Raw genomic sequence first — 17088 nt, forward strand, 5'->3', positions numbered from 1 at the left:
GTTCCTCAACACAGGACTGGATAATTTTGGAGGAATTAAAACTAGAACGAGATACTAACAGAGAAATTATACAATTACACAATTACAAAACTGATTGTACACTGAAGATCAGAAAAGTGGCACCAAACAAGCCTTTCTGAAAGACATGCTAACTATACCAGGAATTGAATCTGCACCATTTTGGAGATGGATTGGGCCACTTGGCTGCTGTGTGTCTGTGGGCAAAAAGAAGCAATGAAAGCCTGTTCTGAGAGTGTGTAACCTCTGCCAGTGAGGTTATCCCTCTCGTCACTTCCAGAAGCCACAGTAATAATGGTGACCCTGCATGCCCCCTCCGCCCACCCTTACATATGGAAAGACGGAATGCAGCAGCTCTTGTTTTAAATCTCTTGTGTGGTTTTATACTAGTGTTGATGCTTTGGCGATGATGTTTGATGCTGTGCAAGATCATACACAGACTAACACAGGCTAATCTCTTAAATAATCGCCACTTTATAAACATAATTGATTATTGTTATAAAATTATTTAACATTAAGTATAAATCCAAGACAAATGCAGCATTTTATTTTTGAGATATCTTTGTTTTTTTGTTGATTTATATCATATTCTGTCAGCTTGCTACCCAGTGAAGTCATATAAAGGATGACTCAGCATAACGGTAGGATCTCATGTGCTTTTATAATGCCCTTTAAAAAAAATGCACAGTCATGTCTTTTATTACAATGAGATAGGCTGCATGTATATCAAAAATACAAGTAAAGAAATTTTCAAAAAGAAATTTCATTTCACCAACACTATTTTATTCCACTCTATTTTTATAATATCATCATATTATTATACTAACTTTGTTGTTGTCTCTTCTGTAAAAGACACAGATGCACCACAATTTACGTATTTTCTTGAAGGGACAGTTATGAGGTTTTAAAATGTATTTTAATGTTGACCATTTGCAGCGCTTGATCTCAAAAATGAACATATTGTCCATTAGGTGGCAGTGATGTGACTTTATGGTCACTGGTCTTGTCAGTGAGAATGAAACTGAATTAAACAAAACATGATTAATGAGTACATCATGTTTTGCTGCACTAGTTAATGTGATTTAACCAAATTCCTTCATGCTCACATTAGAGATGCCGCCCTGTGATCAGTTAAGAATCTTAGAAATGAAACACACAAAGGCCGACATCAACTTTCAGACTGTTTTCTCATGAGTTATTTGTAGACTGATCGATTCATCTGAGTGATTATAAGTTGGAAATGTTGTCATTTCACCTCACCTGCCACAGGTAAAAGTTAACTGCTCCTGGTGAGGATTTGAAGTCACAATCTCTACATCACTGTGCTGTTCACTGTCTTCTAAGTACCATACACTAACCAACTGCACCACTGGAATAGATGTATGCTGCACTAACTTCTGTTCAAAGTCTAATGATGTGGTTCACACTAGAAAGCTGTTGATTAACAGAAAAGCATCATACATCCAAACTACTGTAATGTCTTGGACCAGTGAGCACTCCAAACCAGTTTCTATTATTTCTACATTTTCATGAGTCTTCCAAGTGAAAATCAATACACCTTCAAAAAGAGCTCAGAGTACATGCAGATGTCTTTGCTCCTTGAATACTTGTGACTTGATTGTGTTGATTCATGAGTCTTGTGATCAGTGTGAGTTGTTAGTACATCAGTAGTGAGGCTGGTACAGAGAGTTTAAAGAGAATCTTGATACAGTTTGAAGGTGAGCATCAACAGTAGCATTTTTCTGAAAAAGGACAAACATGCACTACTTTCCTTTAATTGAGGCAGCTGCTGAACAAAGGCCTCTTGTCATGTAGTCTTTGTTGTTAGAGTAGTTTAGTTATTCAAATAAGTAGTGTGATTATCAGGATTTACCAGTTAATATCAGTATCTTTAGTTATCGTCAGTCATGGTGTTATTTTCTTCAGCAGCATGTTAAAACTCTGCTGCTCCAGGTGAGGCTCGAACTCACAACCTCGGCATCACTCTGCAGGTTACTGTCTTATAAGTACCGCGCGCTGACCGATTGCGCCACTGGAGCTTGTTGAGTCACCATGTTCAACACTGAACAAATGAGTCAAATATTCCTGAAAAATTAGGCTGATTACTTGGGCCAATTAGATCTGTTCTCAGATTGAATTTGGGTGGAGCCATGCTGGGAGTTTGCTGAGGTCAACAAAATCAGAAAAGAACTGTGAAGATGTCCCACCTCACAGCCAGTTCACATCTACACAGTCCTGAGAAAAGGCCTAAATAGGCAACAAGTGAAAACATCTGTGTCAGTGAACTACGGGGGCTGATGCTCTGTTTTTTTTTCATTTAAGACAACCAAAAAACAAAACAAAACTTGCTTTTCTCCAACCAGGGTCGGTTTAACCTGCCAACTTAGGCCCTCAGGCAAAAATGAGATTTGGGCCCCTACTGATTCTTTGAGCTCAAATTAAGAACAATACATCAGCACTTAAGCCTGCTTGTACTACAGCAGGAACAGTTCCTGTTAATGATCGTGCTGTAACAGCAGTTATCTCCTTAAAAGCAGTTGCCGACCTGGAGAGAGACACAATGATCTCATCCACCAGTAACTGTCCAAAAAAGAAAACCAGCACAACAGCAACCATAACTGGTGAGAAACTGTTGGCACCTCCTGCTATCACCATGGCAGCAGCTGCTTAAAAAGTCATGAAAGTCATAAAAACAGCAACAGCAATGGCTGCTTGCATCAAACTGTAAGCTGTTTAAGCTGCTGGTCTCCACATGTCCAAAGTTCCTGAATCACAGGGACACCCAGGAACATCTCTATCTGGTTTGCACTTTGCACTGCACAACATATATTTGACAGCTTAAGTTACTTGAAGATCGTGATTTTACATGATGCCCAAGTACAATTAGCTTCAATTCAACCATTAAAATGCTTCTTACACTGTAATGTATCAGCAGTAACTTCCAATCCAATGTAATAAAACACTTTTTCAGGGGTCATTCTACTACTCTTACTTCTGATTTTGCTGCTGATACTATTGTACTCTTACTTAAGTAATTTATAAATACAGAACTACATTACTCCTGTAACGGAGTATTTTCACATTTAGGTATTTCCAAGTAAGTTATTCTCAATACTTCTTATATTAGTTCTTCCCAACTTCTTTGGGCTTGTGACCACCTAAAATAATGCAGTGTCTACTTGTGACCCCTAATCACAGATTATGGCCCTATAGGATGTACATGACTGGTGGGCAGTTCAACCAAAAAGTGATTTTTCCTTCTCACACTGTGTTATTTTGAAGATTTTACAAATACGTGTGCATGTAGATGATCAGATTCCAGTTGTTTACCTGTAGTCACAAGGAAAGCGTATTACACAAAGTAGTACTTTGTAATTGGTTATTGTATTGTTGACTTGAGTTACAGCCTTCATAACATGAACTGGACCAGAACTAAAAGGTGTGAAAGTGCCCTTAAATCAGCCTTGATTGTTATTATCCTGATAGAAATGCAGCATTACTAAAACAAAACATAACCAGCCATACAAGTTTATTGTTTTATCTCTAAGTTCATAAAAGAAAGAAGAAATGTAGAAAAACATAACAGAGAGACAAATGAAAAATCCTCCCACATCCAGCTGCAGGTTAAAATGATCCAATTAGTTCTGCTACCATATACAGTACAGTCTTGGCTACAGTCTTCTTCTGTTTCTACAGGCAATTACTAGAAACCCAATCATTCTTGTCTGCTAATAAACATCCTCAGACAGTAGCACCATGCTAATGACTGAACTCCTTTAAAAGGTGACCTCATGCTTAATGGTGACTGTCTCAAATGGCCTACTGACTCACTTCTTGGACTGGATAAGTGACAAGTGTCATTACACACCTGTGTCACCACTTTGTTTCCTTGTAGTCACTCATGTAATACCTGTAATGACAATGATGCTTCGTTTTACATCTGCAGGGGTTGAAAAGATGTTGTGAAATCTAAATGTCTTGACTGAGAGGAAGACTTTTTTTTAATCTTTAAGATCAGACAACAATTTAATCGTTCAGCAAACGCTAATTGGAAAAAAATGTTAAGTAAAAACACAAAAACTCTAATGTTCAGTCACACCAATTTTGCTGTTTTAAGAACAAGCAGTGGCTCAAAACACTGTTCATTTCATCAAGACTTTTCTTGGCTCAATATGCATTCTTGCACTTTCTCCTCCCTGTATGAGTTTGTTGTCTCTGTGAGTCCTCTGTTGTAACAGGGAAGAGGAAAAGAGTGGAATGAAGTCAGTAGAGGCTGCACCTCATCGCTGAGGAGCAACAACACCTCATAATGCCACAGAGTTTAGTTTTCCATAAAGTATTGATGCTGGCCCAGCAGTGGTGACTAGCAGTCACCTCTATGATAACAGGAGTAAGAGTTTTAGGCCTCGCTTCTGTTCTGCATTAATACTCCCACAAAGCTGAGCTGTTAAGGCTGAGTCCGTCTCCTTTCAGTGTACCTCCCGGGTCTCCACGCAGATATTTGCCGTTCTTGCCGCGGATGGCGAGGCGGCCGTGCTCCAGGAGCTCCAGAGTAAAATCCTCAGGGGTCTCGCCGTCTGAGCACACCAGCCCGGCACTGTTCACATACCAGAACCGGTCATCCACACCTGCAGGAAGTCACACAGAGTAGGAATGTGCTGGTGAATGGCTCTGAACAGGTTGAAACTTCTCAAACAACTTATACTTGTGTTTTATTTAGCGCTTGATGTTTCTCATTTCTTAAACAGATCTTAGTTTAAGAGACGAGAGCAAAAGAGATACTGGGATTAAATCAGTCTTGTTGGAGTGGGTGTGTCCTGACCTTTAATGTGGTAGGACCCATTACTGAATTGCAGGGTGAAAATGTCGTAGACGGATCTGCTGGCATCCAGCGTGTTGGAGTTCTTGTGGTGGCAGACAAAACCGTTCTCTCCTCTCAGGATCAGCATGGGCCGGTTGATCAGTTTCAGAGTGAGCTGCTCGTCCTCACCTGACAAAAGATGACAGCAAAATCATGAAAATAAAATCAGAGGGAAAACTAGAGAGGTCAGATGTGGTTTCGAGGGGAGGAGGTACATTAGTGAAAAGTTGGGTAGAAAAGGAAGAAGCAGTGGAACAAACCTAGGGAATCACTGACAGCAAGTAGCTGGCCATTCTTCTTGGTGCAGATGTATTTTCCATTGCTGGCTTTTAGTGCCACCTTGTGGCCAAGCCACTCCACTGAAAACATGGTGCTTGCTGACCTGAAGATGGGCATCACAAGAGAGAGAAGGTGAGACTTTCCCTGCCTTGAAGTGCTCTTGGTAATACTGTTAATATATAATGAGTGCATACAAAGTGAGACTTAATTTATTATAAAATCTGAGTTGATGACGTGATGTTTAGGGAGCAGAGATCATGTGAGAAAACCAGTGATGGTAAGGAGGAGCAATTTATCACTACATACTATTGTCTGGCATCATATGGAAGTAACCATCCTAACCTACATGAAGTTTTAGCTGTCACATTGTGTTTTTGATAAATAAAGACATAACAGACAGACATTATTATAGGTTCCACTTTGTTATTTATTATAAAACATTTGGGAGTATTTGCTTTCATAACTTATAAACTCTGAGGTCAAAATGTATAGAGAATAGCAGAGCGTTGCATTGGATTAAACACATGTTTAGACAGTAAGTTCAAAAAGGTCACTCAAGTTTAGCCAGTGACATAATGCAGACATGCAGGACAGTCTCCTTTGTATACAAATATCTGTGATATGAAATGTGGAGCTGATTTATTCATTTTCCTCTGTACAGTCTATATATGAGCATTCACTCACATTTCAGTGGCAGTACTCTGGATGCCTCCGTGGGCCACCAGGGCCCAGTAGTTCCCTTGGCTGGTGCGGAACGTACACTTCCTGGTTTCCTTGTCAATCTCCATCTGAAACGTCTCCATGTCCGTTTCATCCTCCTGGTTGGCTGCGAGGCTTACTCCTGGGAGGGGCAGAGTGAGCATATCTTTTCATTAATACAGCATGAAAACTCAAGGGCTATGTAGTGGTGGGAGGAATGCATCCATCAACTGCTGCTCACAGTGTTTGTTGACAGTCAATTTCCCCCTCCATGTCAGTGTTTCATATTGCATATGTGCAATTACTGCTGAATAAGTTGTAGTAGTAGTTTGGGAAACCAGCACCATAGCAGCTTGCTAATCAAGTTGTATTGTTGTATTGAACTTGGCTCAGCATGAAAGAGTTGGTAATCACGTCTGATCCCGGGATGTTAGGTTATTTTTAAGTGGTTCAGTCTTAAACTGCGCACTTGATCTGACATGCCAAGCATAAAGCTTTCTTAGGGTAAAAACATGTTCAGTAATAGTGGGTCTTGATGCATTTAGGGATAAAATACACAGTGTATAAAATAAATGCACTGTAACACTAAACTTAACCATGAAGGAAAATCTTATGGAGACAAGTTTGCATGTTTCTCATGTTTCTCACAGTAATATGTGTTATCAGCCATACAGAGATGACACTCTCACCGCAATGCTCTGCATCAATTACATTGAGACTACTTTACACTCAAACAAAAGTCACACCTCTGATTGACAAACATTTTATAGAAACCGCTTAGAAACCAATTATTTTAACATTTTAATTGGTAACACATGTAACAGAGTTGGTGTCGAACATGTGAGAAATTCAAACCAACACAAACACAGAGACATCCATCCCGCTCTGCTTTGCTTAGTGGTTTGACTTCCAGGTTTACAAGTCAATAGGCAACTTTAGTATTTTATATCACTCTCATCCATATGCTGCAATCATGACTGATAACCTTGATATCATACCTTTTTGTTTTAGCTTTTTTTGTCATTATGTTAACGACAAGTTATAGTTTGAACCTTTACTCATTTATGATACAGTCCTTTGTGATTTACTGGCTAATCCTTAGTATTATCATAATTGTTAGAAGTATAGAAAGCAATTGTTTGTCTCACCACCAAGAGACAGATTGCAGAAGGCTAAATTCTAAATTAGTTGCATCCAATAATATCCCAAATACATTTTCTTAATCCTTTAATAACTATCTGTATGCTTCACCCCCCTCTTATCTCTCCCTGCTCTCTTTTCGTCATCATTCTCAACCTTCTTCCCTTCCCCCACCTCTCCCTCCTTACCCCCTGACCCCCTCAACCCACACCTCCCACCATCACCCCACCTCCGGCCCTGCCTATCTGCCCTCTTCACAGTGGGGCTCTGATATAATCAGCTTTCGAGTGCTACCCGTCCAATCCCTCAATCCCCTCAATGAAAGAATAAAGGATTTCATGGTCCACACTTAGCAGGATGTACAGATAATTACCAACCCCTCTCAACCCGCAAGCTAACTGAGCTATGAATGATCAAACATAGGGAGTATATGCAAAAAAGTGTATCTACATTGACTAACTATATTGTTGCAGCCTGAAATGTTATATGTATAAGCGACAAACAGAGTTGTTTTAAGTTGCTTCTCTTTCACAAATATTGGACACCCAAAGTATAACCATATGTAGAGAGATAGTTTTATTTATCCAATAGGAACCAAACTCTATTGGACAATGGTGGCTCAGTTTTTAAAAAAAGAAGATTGAAACCATATGTGTCTTTAGGTGACTGCATTTAAAAGATGCAGAAAAATGTAATTTCAACCCATCCAAATATAATTCACGGGTTACAAAGAACAATACAGTTCTTTGACTTCTCTAAAGAGTCTGTACAACCGTGAGACTGTACATACACAGCAGTACTTTGAGCTAAATGCAAACATAAGCATGCTAACATCACGATGACAACACTAACATGCTGATTTTTTAGCAGGTATAACGCTTACTACGTTCACCATCTTAATTTAGTGCGTTAGCATGCTAACATTTGCAAATTAGCACTAAACACAAAGTACAACTGAGAAATTTCTCTCAAAACTACAAATGTCAACTTCATGGTGGTGCTAGAGGAAAATTCAAGGGTTCCCTAAAGTGATTAGGGTTCATCATGTGGGAATGATAAATGTCTTTATGAAATTTTATGGCAATCAATCTGATAGTTGTTGGGATATTTCAGTCTGGAACAAAGTGGAGGACGGACTGGCCGACTGGCTGGCTGACATTGCCATCCATAAAAATATATGACAAAGATATTGTCTGCATGTCCTTACTGAGGTCAAGCCAGGTTTCGCCTACATTTTATGGAGATGTGTTGTTAGTGTAGACTTATCACAAGTAATAAATCTGAGCTCAGCATGATACATTCCATCAAGTGGTGGATGTGAATTACATCTGCATAATCCAACGCAGATGCACATACCTGCACGTACCAGCCTGGATAAACACCTTTTTGACAGAAAAAAAAGAAGCTCTAGATATTGTTTCAGCAGTCTAATTCCATCTATTTTAAGATTCTTTTGAGGCTTTTTGCTTCAATTTAATATCAGACCATAGAAACACACTGAAGGAGAGAGAAAGGGGGATGACACGCGACAAAGATGTCATGGTTACCGAGCTACCTGGACGCTTTAATCACATCTTATTCACACTTGATAAACTAGATATCATGAGGTCATACAACTGTCTGGTTAAATTATCATTGATCTTAAGTGCATTTGAAGCATAAATTTCTGCCCCTCTCCTCTGCACCTACGCCTGGGGGCCCATCACTCTCATTCTCTTTCATCCCGACTCAATGTCATGCTTTGTCTACCTATTCCATGTGTCCATTTCACACTAATTCAACCCAGAAATTATCCTCAGACAGGGCTCAGCTGGGACCTCACTGCCACTATCTGATAGATGAGAGACGAGGAGACAGAGGAAGGAGAGAAGGATGGAGGAAGAGAAAAGAAACAGAGAATGCGGGAGAAAGAGATTGGATACGCTGAAATCTAAGCTACCAATCTGAGGATATCAATAGCTCTGTTGATGACCATCTTTGGAACACCAGTTGGTCAAGCATACAAAATAAGATGTTGTCATCATAGCCATGATCACTGTTAAACTATGCAGCATTGAACAGTAGACCTATCAATACACTCCCCGGTGGATCTGCACAGACACACACACACACGCACAGTATCCTTAGTAGTGCCACATTTTGGATCAGACCCAGGATCCAGCTCCACTTTCTGGTGTTGTCCTACCTGCTGCCTGCAAGTGGAGCAGGCCTAACTAATCCATCAACGATGGATGGCTCTGACATCTATTATTAATGGTAAGCTGATTCCACTATCCCCCTGTCCCTTATTTTCTTCCTTCTCCCAATCCTTTATCCTTCACAACTGCATTTTCTGTTGTTTTATTTCAGTCTCTTCATTTTTTTCTTGCTTATCTGCTCCTGGGTTTTGTGTATGTGTGTGTGTGTCTGTGCATGCATGCATCCTGTGTGTATATACTGTATGTATGTGTGTATGTTAACGTGTGTGTTAATGGAAAGTTTGTGTCTTTGGGGTATCATCTCTTTTTCACTTTCAGGGCAGAGTGGACCACTTAGACCCGAGAAACACTGAGAGGTGACGAGAGACATGATGACAGATCTACATGACATGTTAAGGCACACACACACACGTACGCGCACACACACACACTGCAGGCACTACAGAGCAACTCAGAACAGATAGAAAATTCAACCCTATAACAGCTGACCCTCTTTTATCACAGACCCATTTACTACATTTGTACTCACTTTAAAACAGAAGGCCAACATCACTCCTCTGCTCTGGAGGGAGCTTAAACGGAGGTGCTAATTTATGTGTAAAGACACTGGTGATATTAGGGAGGATGAAGAGCCCACCTGTCTCCACACATACTCCTATTGTTCTTAAGTCCTTTGAGAGTCCTCCTACATGTGTATCCTCCTTTCTCTGCTTTCCATTTCCCCCTTTTTCTCCTTGAATCATCATGTTGAACCCAGAGGTTGAAGGTAACAAGGTATATTTACACAAGTTTGGGGACTGGCACTTAAATATTTTCCATTTTGTAAGTATATCCCACTTTTAGTCTAATGTAATAATTCATCCTTGTTGGTTGCAAACTATAATCCATGCTCCCTCGCTCATTTTTTTCATTGTTACCAAGTGCAAGCAAAATAACAAGCTGCTGAAGAAGGTATCTACTGAACATTTGTTGCCTATCAATAGCTAGTCTATGACATGATTACTGGCTATAATTTTGTGCCATGAACTGTGCTGCCTGGCAAAATATGTGAGAACTTAATTTAAGCCTTTTCAATCTACTAGCTTGAACTGGAATGAGGTAGCAGCAAAACATATACAATGACAAAAAAACCTTGTCTGGTATCTTGATGTCTCTTTTCGGTTGCTAAATACGGCATATTTACCCCGTCTTTAACAATGTGTTTCCTTGATTTTCAGCAGCACTCTGACTGAGGCTGGGGTTAGCGGGTTAGATTAGGGGGCTCGGCGGGGCAGAAGCTTTGGCCCCAGGTGAGAGGCAGCTTGAGTTTCTGAAAGCAGACTCCCCCCTCGCCTTCCAGGAACAGGGGCCAACTTCATCAATAATTCAACACACCTCACCTCACCACTCACCACAGCCGGACAGTATGGTTGTGTGTGTGGGCGAGTGTGTTGCAGAAAGATAAAGCTTTTGTTTGTGCAGAATGAGGTTAGGAAGAGAGAAAGGGAAAGGAAGAGTGTAGAAGAGACGGGGTGTTGAGCATGATGTAAGTGTTTCTGTAAATGCATGCACACAATGCATACATGAGGCTACTCTATACTGAATATATGTTCTATACTCCACCTTATCACTCCTTCCCTTTAACCAATCAGTTTACAGTGCTCCCAGTCATTTGGTTTCTGCCTGCAGCTCCCACTGCTAACCAGGAACAATGAGCGTGGAAAGATTCAGTTACAGCACCCAGGGCTGGAGTAACTCGACCCTGCAGACAAGAATCTGCAGCCTGCGTATGGGTGTCATAGCCAAGTATGCTGACAAGCACTGTTGGTGTATGCTAATCCACCCCAAATCCAGTTTCAAATCAGACCAGCAAACCCCTTTCAACCATCAGCAACTGAACACTTGGCAAGTACTTCTAGTGCACTTCTGTTTAGATGTAAAATGACCCTCACAATTACAGTTTTTCTTGTTTTTACGCTGATCAAAGAAATTCAGCCTTGTTTTTCATAAGGAATAACTTTGAAGCCAATGTGGAGCAGGTGTAATCCATCCGTATAGTAGTGTGCTGCCATGACTGCATGCTGATCAAATAACCCACTCCAACAGCCCTGTCACAAGACTGAAGAGTAAATACATAATAAAGTATCAACACAGCATTACTGTACAGCATATATGTTCCAAGCAGCTGTTTCAGTAAGCCCAAGGGGCAAAAGAAAATAGTGTTAACACCATTACCCAACAAAGCCAAGGCATACATTTGAGAAGGAATGAGAGGCTTTTTTTTTTTTGAGAGATCACCATTTATGATAGATTATTTGGTCAAAGAAAGGGAAAACAATGTCCTACTCACCAACCCCTTATTATATTTGTTACATTCTATAAAGAAATGACCACCATTTTATTGATATGAAACCCATTCTGACACATAAAACTCCTTGGACAATTAAAATAGAATTCTGTGGAAAATAGGTTTTTCCACAAGTTGAGAAATACATATATTCTGGGTAACATAATTCTTTCCAACATGGATACACAATAAATCTGTCATTTGGCCAAGTCACTCACTGGCAGAGGCTTTCATACAGACATTGGACTGATCTATATCAGTGGGCAGCCCTGCAAAACCAATGACGTATTCGTCTCAGGTCTCCCAGATGAGGCTGATAGTCTCTCATATCAGCCTCATCTATCTTGTCTTCCTGGAAAGATCCAACTATCCAATGTGATGTTGATGCACAAGTTGATGTGCAGACTACATTACCCATAATTATGATGAATTCCCTATCAGCTGCCAGTCATTTGTGAGTGGCCGAATCCCTAGACCATGCATTTTCCGCATGTCCACCAGTTAATGTACTTCCTGTACATTGTAAGCTCAGTTTTATGGGGGTGTATCAGTGCACAGTAAGTGTATATGGGCCAGTAGTAGTAACTGTAGTAGTTGTAGTTGTTGCTGCCCCTCTGCTTCATTATGTATATGAGTAGGTCAGTGTATGTCATCAGAAGGCTCATGTGACCACCCTTAGTGGCACATAAGGTCAACCTTTGTCCATTTAATCAGACTTTTAGGATCCTAGCAGACTGCCAGAGTTGCAGTTTGTGCATGAATGCGTGCAATGCAAAATCAAACCATGTCTTGATGATGTGTCTGTGTTTTCCTACCTTGTCTTATGGAGACATATCGCCCATTGGCTGCCATCAGAACCACCTGCGGGTGGCTCTCCTCCAGGTCAAACAGTTCATCTTTGCCTGGTTTGGAGCACCGCCCAGACCTCAAGGTGCCTGTGGGCCCCATAGGAGACAAGTACTTCCCTTCACAGTCTTTGAAGGCCAGCTTCCCACACTTCAGCTCCAGTGTGTACGCTGTGGCCCTGCCGCTCTCTGTCAAGAGCTTCCCATCATTACTAAGGAAGCGGCTGTCACAGGTCTTTAAGCAGTACTTCCCGTCCAGGTAGACAAGGGTCAGGAGTGCTACCACTCCCCAGGGAATGTTCAGATCCACAGCAATCTCGCCATCCTCCATGGAGAGATGGGCGTAACGCTTGCGGGCCACAGACAGTAGGTTGGCCTGTGGATGTAGAGCCAGGTGCACTGACCACAGCTCAGCATCTGTTATTACCTGGGCAAAGCAGGACAGGTAGTCCCGAGAGCCGCCGAAGAAGCGGAGGTGCTGCTCAGACTGCAGGGCCCAGCGGCCGTCTGACTGAGCCACGATGAGGAAGCGGCAGTCTGAATTGTGCCCATCGGCCTCACAGGTGACCTTGCCATCCTTGTCGGAGGTCAGGTAGCGTCCCAGGTGGCTGCGCAAGTAGACCACCTGGGTGTCCTGAGAGTCCTGCTCAAGAGTCCATATCTGTTTCTTTTTCAGGCTGGGTGCAGATGCATTTACCTGAAGGACAAGGAAGGTATCCCTCAAAGTCTTGTTCTATACAACAATGTCAAAGTGCTTATTTCATATGTAGATGTCATGTTTGTACCTTGAAGCCAAAGGTCTCAGCTGTGAGGTAGCGACCCTCATGGTTGATTAGACCGAACTGCAACTTCAGGGGACGATTCCCATTTGACGGCATCTTCAACTGCAGAAATCAGGAGGTGGCAGAGCGAGAGGAAGGTGAGAGAAGTTGGGGATGGTGGGAAGAGAAATAGTGGGAAATCAGAAAGACAGGGGTAAATAGACCTCAAATAGGATGCAGTAGAAAGGGGAATGCATAAAAAAGGGGGAATACATGTTTTTTTTAAGAGGCAAGGAGTAAGGATGGAGGTGATGTCATGGAGAATGATGAAATGAGAAAGTCTTAAAGACAGGAAATCAATTCATTAAGGTACAGTATATAAAGCACTCCCAAGACCACAAATTCCTTCCCCCGCCCATGGCTTCATTATACATTTTTCCAGCCACAGCTCTCCTAATTTACTTACTGTGGTTTTGTGGCTTCCTCTCTGTAGTTTCTGCGGCTCTAATTCCAGCTCCCAGATTTAAGAGGCTTCTTTCGCCAAGCGTCCTCTTGTAATTCTTTCTTTCCCTTCTTTTCTGCCCCTCTCCTCTGCTTCTCCTGCGGGTTCTCACGTTCTGTTGATCGGGTCTCCCAGCACCCCTCCACCACAACCCCTCTACCAACCCTGATCTCTCTTCAGTCCTGAGTCCGGCGTCAACCTCTCTTTCCTTGTACACAAATTTTGCTCTCAACTGCTTATCTCCTCCTCTCCTCTTACTGCCTCTCTGCTGTTGAACAGTGCTCTCTCATCCAGCGTCTCTCCTGTTCTAGCTTGACGTGTTATTCACTCTGAAGGCTCAATCACTAGGTCCCCCAAGACTTGACTTCCCTGAGGTTTTGTTTTTTCCCCCTCCTTCTGCTCATTTGCTTCCTATTTTCTGCAGGTTTCTATCACATTCAACACTCTGACCTTCTTCTTCGTCTCCTTCCTTGAAGTCCAGGTTCCTCATTTGTTAGACAGAAGTTTGATCAGTGAAGAAGAACATCCTCAGCGGTCCTGCAAATTTTATGGTAGTGCATTGAAAGACTCCTTCACTCTTTCTCTAAACATAAGCCGTCCATCACAACTGAACTCAGCAACAAAGGGTGCTTGCCTCTGTAATCTTAAGCCTCTCTCTGTCGCTTTTTCCTCCCATCCTCTCCTTCTCTCTCGCTGCCTTTCTCTAACCTGCCATGTGTATAATCCTGCCTTTCTCTGCCTCTCTGCTTTATTCTGAGCTCTGCTCCTCGCCTCTCTCTCTGACACATAAAGACAGGTAAGTAGAAACAATGCGCACACACACACATACACACACACACACACACACACACAGTGTCGGGTAACCAGAGCACCCCCCATGCCTTTGGGGTAGTTGCCTGAGTGCAGCTCCCCTTACCTGCCTATGCTGTGGGGTTTAGTTACACACCTTCTCTGATTGCAAGCTCTCTGGATCAGTCCTAATGGGAAATGTGTCTGAGAGGTTGAGGGAGTTGGACTTTACATCTGAATTTGGGAGACAAGTAAAGGGAAAGGAGATGGCAACAATAACAAGCTAATCAACATATGGGTGTGTTTATATGTGTGTGTGTGTGTGTGTGTGTGTGTGAGTAATCAACCTTGCCAATCAGCCTATTATAAGTCTTCTTTGCAGAGTAAACAGACGTGTCTGTTCCTGAATCCATCTAATCCTCAAACCAATCATCCCAACCTGGCTAATCTACCGGTACTACCCCTCCCCATTTCCTCTGACACACACACACACACACACACACACACACACATATGCTCCCCCCTCTGCTTGTCAATGGCTATAAACATGCACATAGACTCACTGACCCACAGCAACATGCATGTCATCACCACACACACACATATATACACACACAAACTCACACACAAAGGTCAGAGGAGGGTCTCAGGGCTCATAGTAAACACCCACCCACCCAAAGATTTACTCCTTCTGACCCGGACTTGAACTGCTGCACTTTACACAAAATGTGATAAACAATGCGTGTCACACAAACACACACACGCAAACACAGATACTGAAGGACATGAGTGGTGTGATTGTTCACTGAGTCCATTCCTGGAACACTAAAAGAGACAGACATCCAACTTTTCTGAGGTGCTGACTTGAGATTGGCTTCCCTGTTTCTAGTCTGAAACTTTGCTGTAATGAGGCTTGTTAAAAGGATTTCCAACTGGCATTTTTATTCTATCCCTACAGAATTTATCATGGCAAAAACTTAATGTAAAATGAAACAGAAAACAGACAAAACAAAATCATCTTGTGTCATATTTTTGTCATATTTGTCATATGTTTGCTGGACATAGGTAATCAAAAGTTCTAATTAAAATGATAACCAGTGAGTGTTTTAGAGATTTAAATCAACTGTTGATATCTAAGTGAGAATATTTAATGAATCATTCAAAGCTCATCATGAAGGCCAGCTTGCCATATTTGTACTGGTGACCCCTCTATTACATACATGGCATTAAAAGATGAGAGGAACTTTTTAAAAAAATATTGAATCTTGCAATTAGACAAATAAAAAGCAAAACAATACAACTCACTTCACGATATACAGTACAACCCCAGGCTCTACTGAACCTACAGAGGGCGTCCCTGTTCTGCAGACAACAGATCCAGTACAGGACTATACAGTCTGATGGGAACCCTGCAAACTCATCTTATTCTAAGATTTGATACGGTTATGTTCTCTTTCAACTTGTCAATTGCCAGTCAAATTAAAATAAGGGGACAATTGAAGGACAATAGCAGGTTACAATAAGTTTACGTTTTCACATCTTATTTGTGAAATCTATCTGGACAAAAGCATTTTAAAAACTTTAAAGTCTACCTGTCTGTTATGAAACAGGCTTACTGATGTGGATGAAATCCGTTCACTATAAACATTCACCTGCTTGTCTTCTTGAAGAAGCCATCTGATCTCCGCCTGGTAAGAGGAGCTGCAGTGTGAATGCATATGTGTATGTGTGTGCAATTATTTCTGAGAACTCAACTCCTTATCTTAAAATAACAGAAATGAATTGTAAATCACATCCCATATTCATATACTCAAAATCTTCTATTACTGTCTCTTAAATACAACCACATGTGCACACACACACACACACACACACACATGCATGCTCACACATATAAAAACATACAGCAGAGAATGGTGGAAGAAAAAAAAGGAAGTAGGAGGGGGAGCAGACACACTGCTCACAAATCAAAAAAGTCATATACTGTTATTGTTATCAGTGCTATTATTTTCATTACTATCACTATTATCACTATTACTGTACTTCCTCCTCATATGTATCCTATCCCACGCATCATTAGCTCGCTCTCTGTGGCCCCCAGGGGCTGCGTCATCGTCTGCTGATGTGCCGGCGCTCCTGCTGCCGTCGGCACGGTGACGCCTGTCGATAGCCAACCAGATGTTTTTTTTTTTTCTCAACCCTTATTCTGGGACGTGCGGCTGTGCCAGGTTCACCGTGGCAACCGTGGGATGGTGCTTTAGAAGCCATTACAGCGGTCCTCTGATGACACTCAAATAGCTATCATTACACCTCCTCCAAGGAGACACAGAGGGAGGAGGAGAAGGAGGGAGGGTGGTGAGAAGAGAAGGGAAGGAAAGGAGAGAATGAGGCAGGGAAGAAGGAAGGATGGAGAAGAGGCAGTAGAGGAGCAGATGAAGCACAAGAAGTAGCAGAAAGAACTGGAGGAAGTGGATGAGAGTGTGAAGGGAGGAAACAGGGAGGAAGGGGAAACAGATGAAAGGTGAATGGTGGGAGAGATGGAAAATTATACAGGCAGACAGGGATGGGAAGTTAAAGATATAGAAGGTGCATGGAAGACGGGATGAGAGGGAAGAGAGTGATTGAGAGAGAGAATGGGGAATTCAAAATGACCATTTCTGAGTTAACAGC

At 41.8% G+C, this 17088-nt stretch overlaps 1 protein-coding gene and 1 non-coding gene across 2 annotated transcripts; both read right to left on the reverse strand.

The window, feature by feature from the left end:
* Positions 1-1963: 1963 nt before the first annotated feature.
* On the reverse strand, positions 1964-2057 carry trnai-uau. Its single transcript has 2 exons — positions 2020-2057; positions 1964-1999 (listed from the first exon to the last, which is right to left on the reverse strand). It is a non-coding gene; the product is annotated as a tRNA-Ile (tRNA).
* Positions 2058-3414: 1357 nt separating this feature from the next.
* fscn2b (fascin actin-bundling protein 2b, retinal) lies at positions 3415-16011 on the reverse strand. Its single transcript, XM_044337823.1, has 7 exons — positions 13594-16011; positions 13152-13250; positions 12337-13063; positions 5843-5999; positions 5140-5261; positions 4841-5008; positions 3415-4646 (listed from the first exon to the last, which is right to left on the reverse strand). The coding sequence occupies exons 2-7, from the start codon at positions 13242-13244 to the stop codon at positions 4441-4443; spliced, it is 1473 nt and encodes a 490-aa protein (XP_044193758.1). The 5' UTR covers positions 13245-13250; positions 13594-16011; the 3' UTR covers positions 3415-4440.
* Between the last annotated feature and the right edge of the window lie 1077 nt (positions 16012-17088).

This window comes from Thunnus albacares, chromosome 20, assembly GCF_914725855.1.
Source record: "Thunnus albacares chromosome 20, fThuAlb1.1, whole genome shotgun sequence".
Classification (NCBI taxonomy): Eukaryota; Metazoa; Chordata; class Actinopteri; order Scombriformes; family Scombridae; genus Thunnus; species Thunnus albacares.

Excerpts from the sequence above, each read along its gene's own strand:
- fscn2b (XM_044337823.1), bottom strand. The coding sequence starts at position 13,244 with ATGCCGTCAAATGGGAATCGTCCCCTGAAGTTGCAGTTCGGTCTAATC. Across the intron at positions 5,262-5,842 it reads CAGAGTACTGCCACTGAAAT|GTCAGCAAGCACCATGTTTT; the intron begins GTGAGTGAATGC and ends GCCCATCTTCAG. Across the intron at positions 5,009-5,139 it reads TGCTGTCAGTGATTCCCTAG|GTGAGGACGAGCAGCTCACT; the intron begins GTTTGTTCCACT and ends ATCTTTTGTCAG.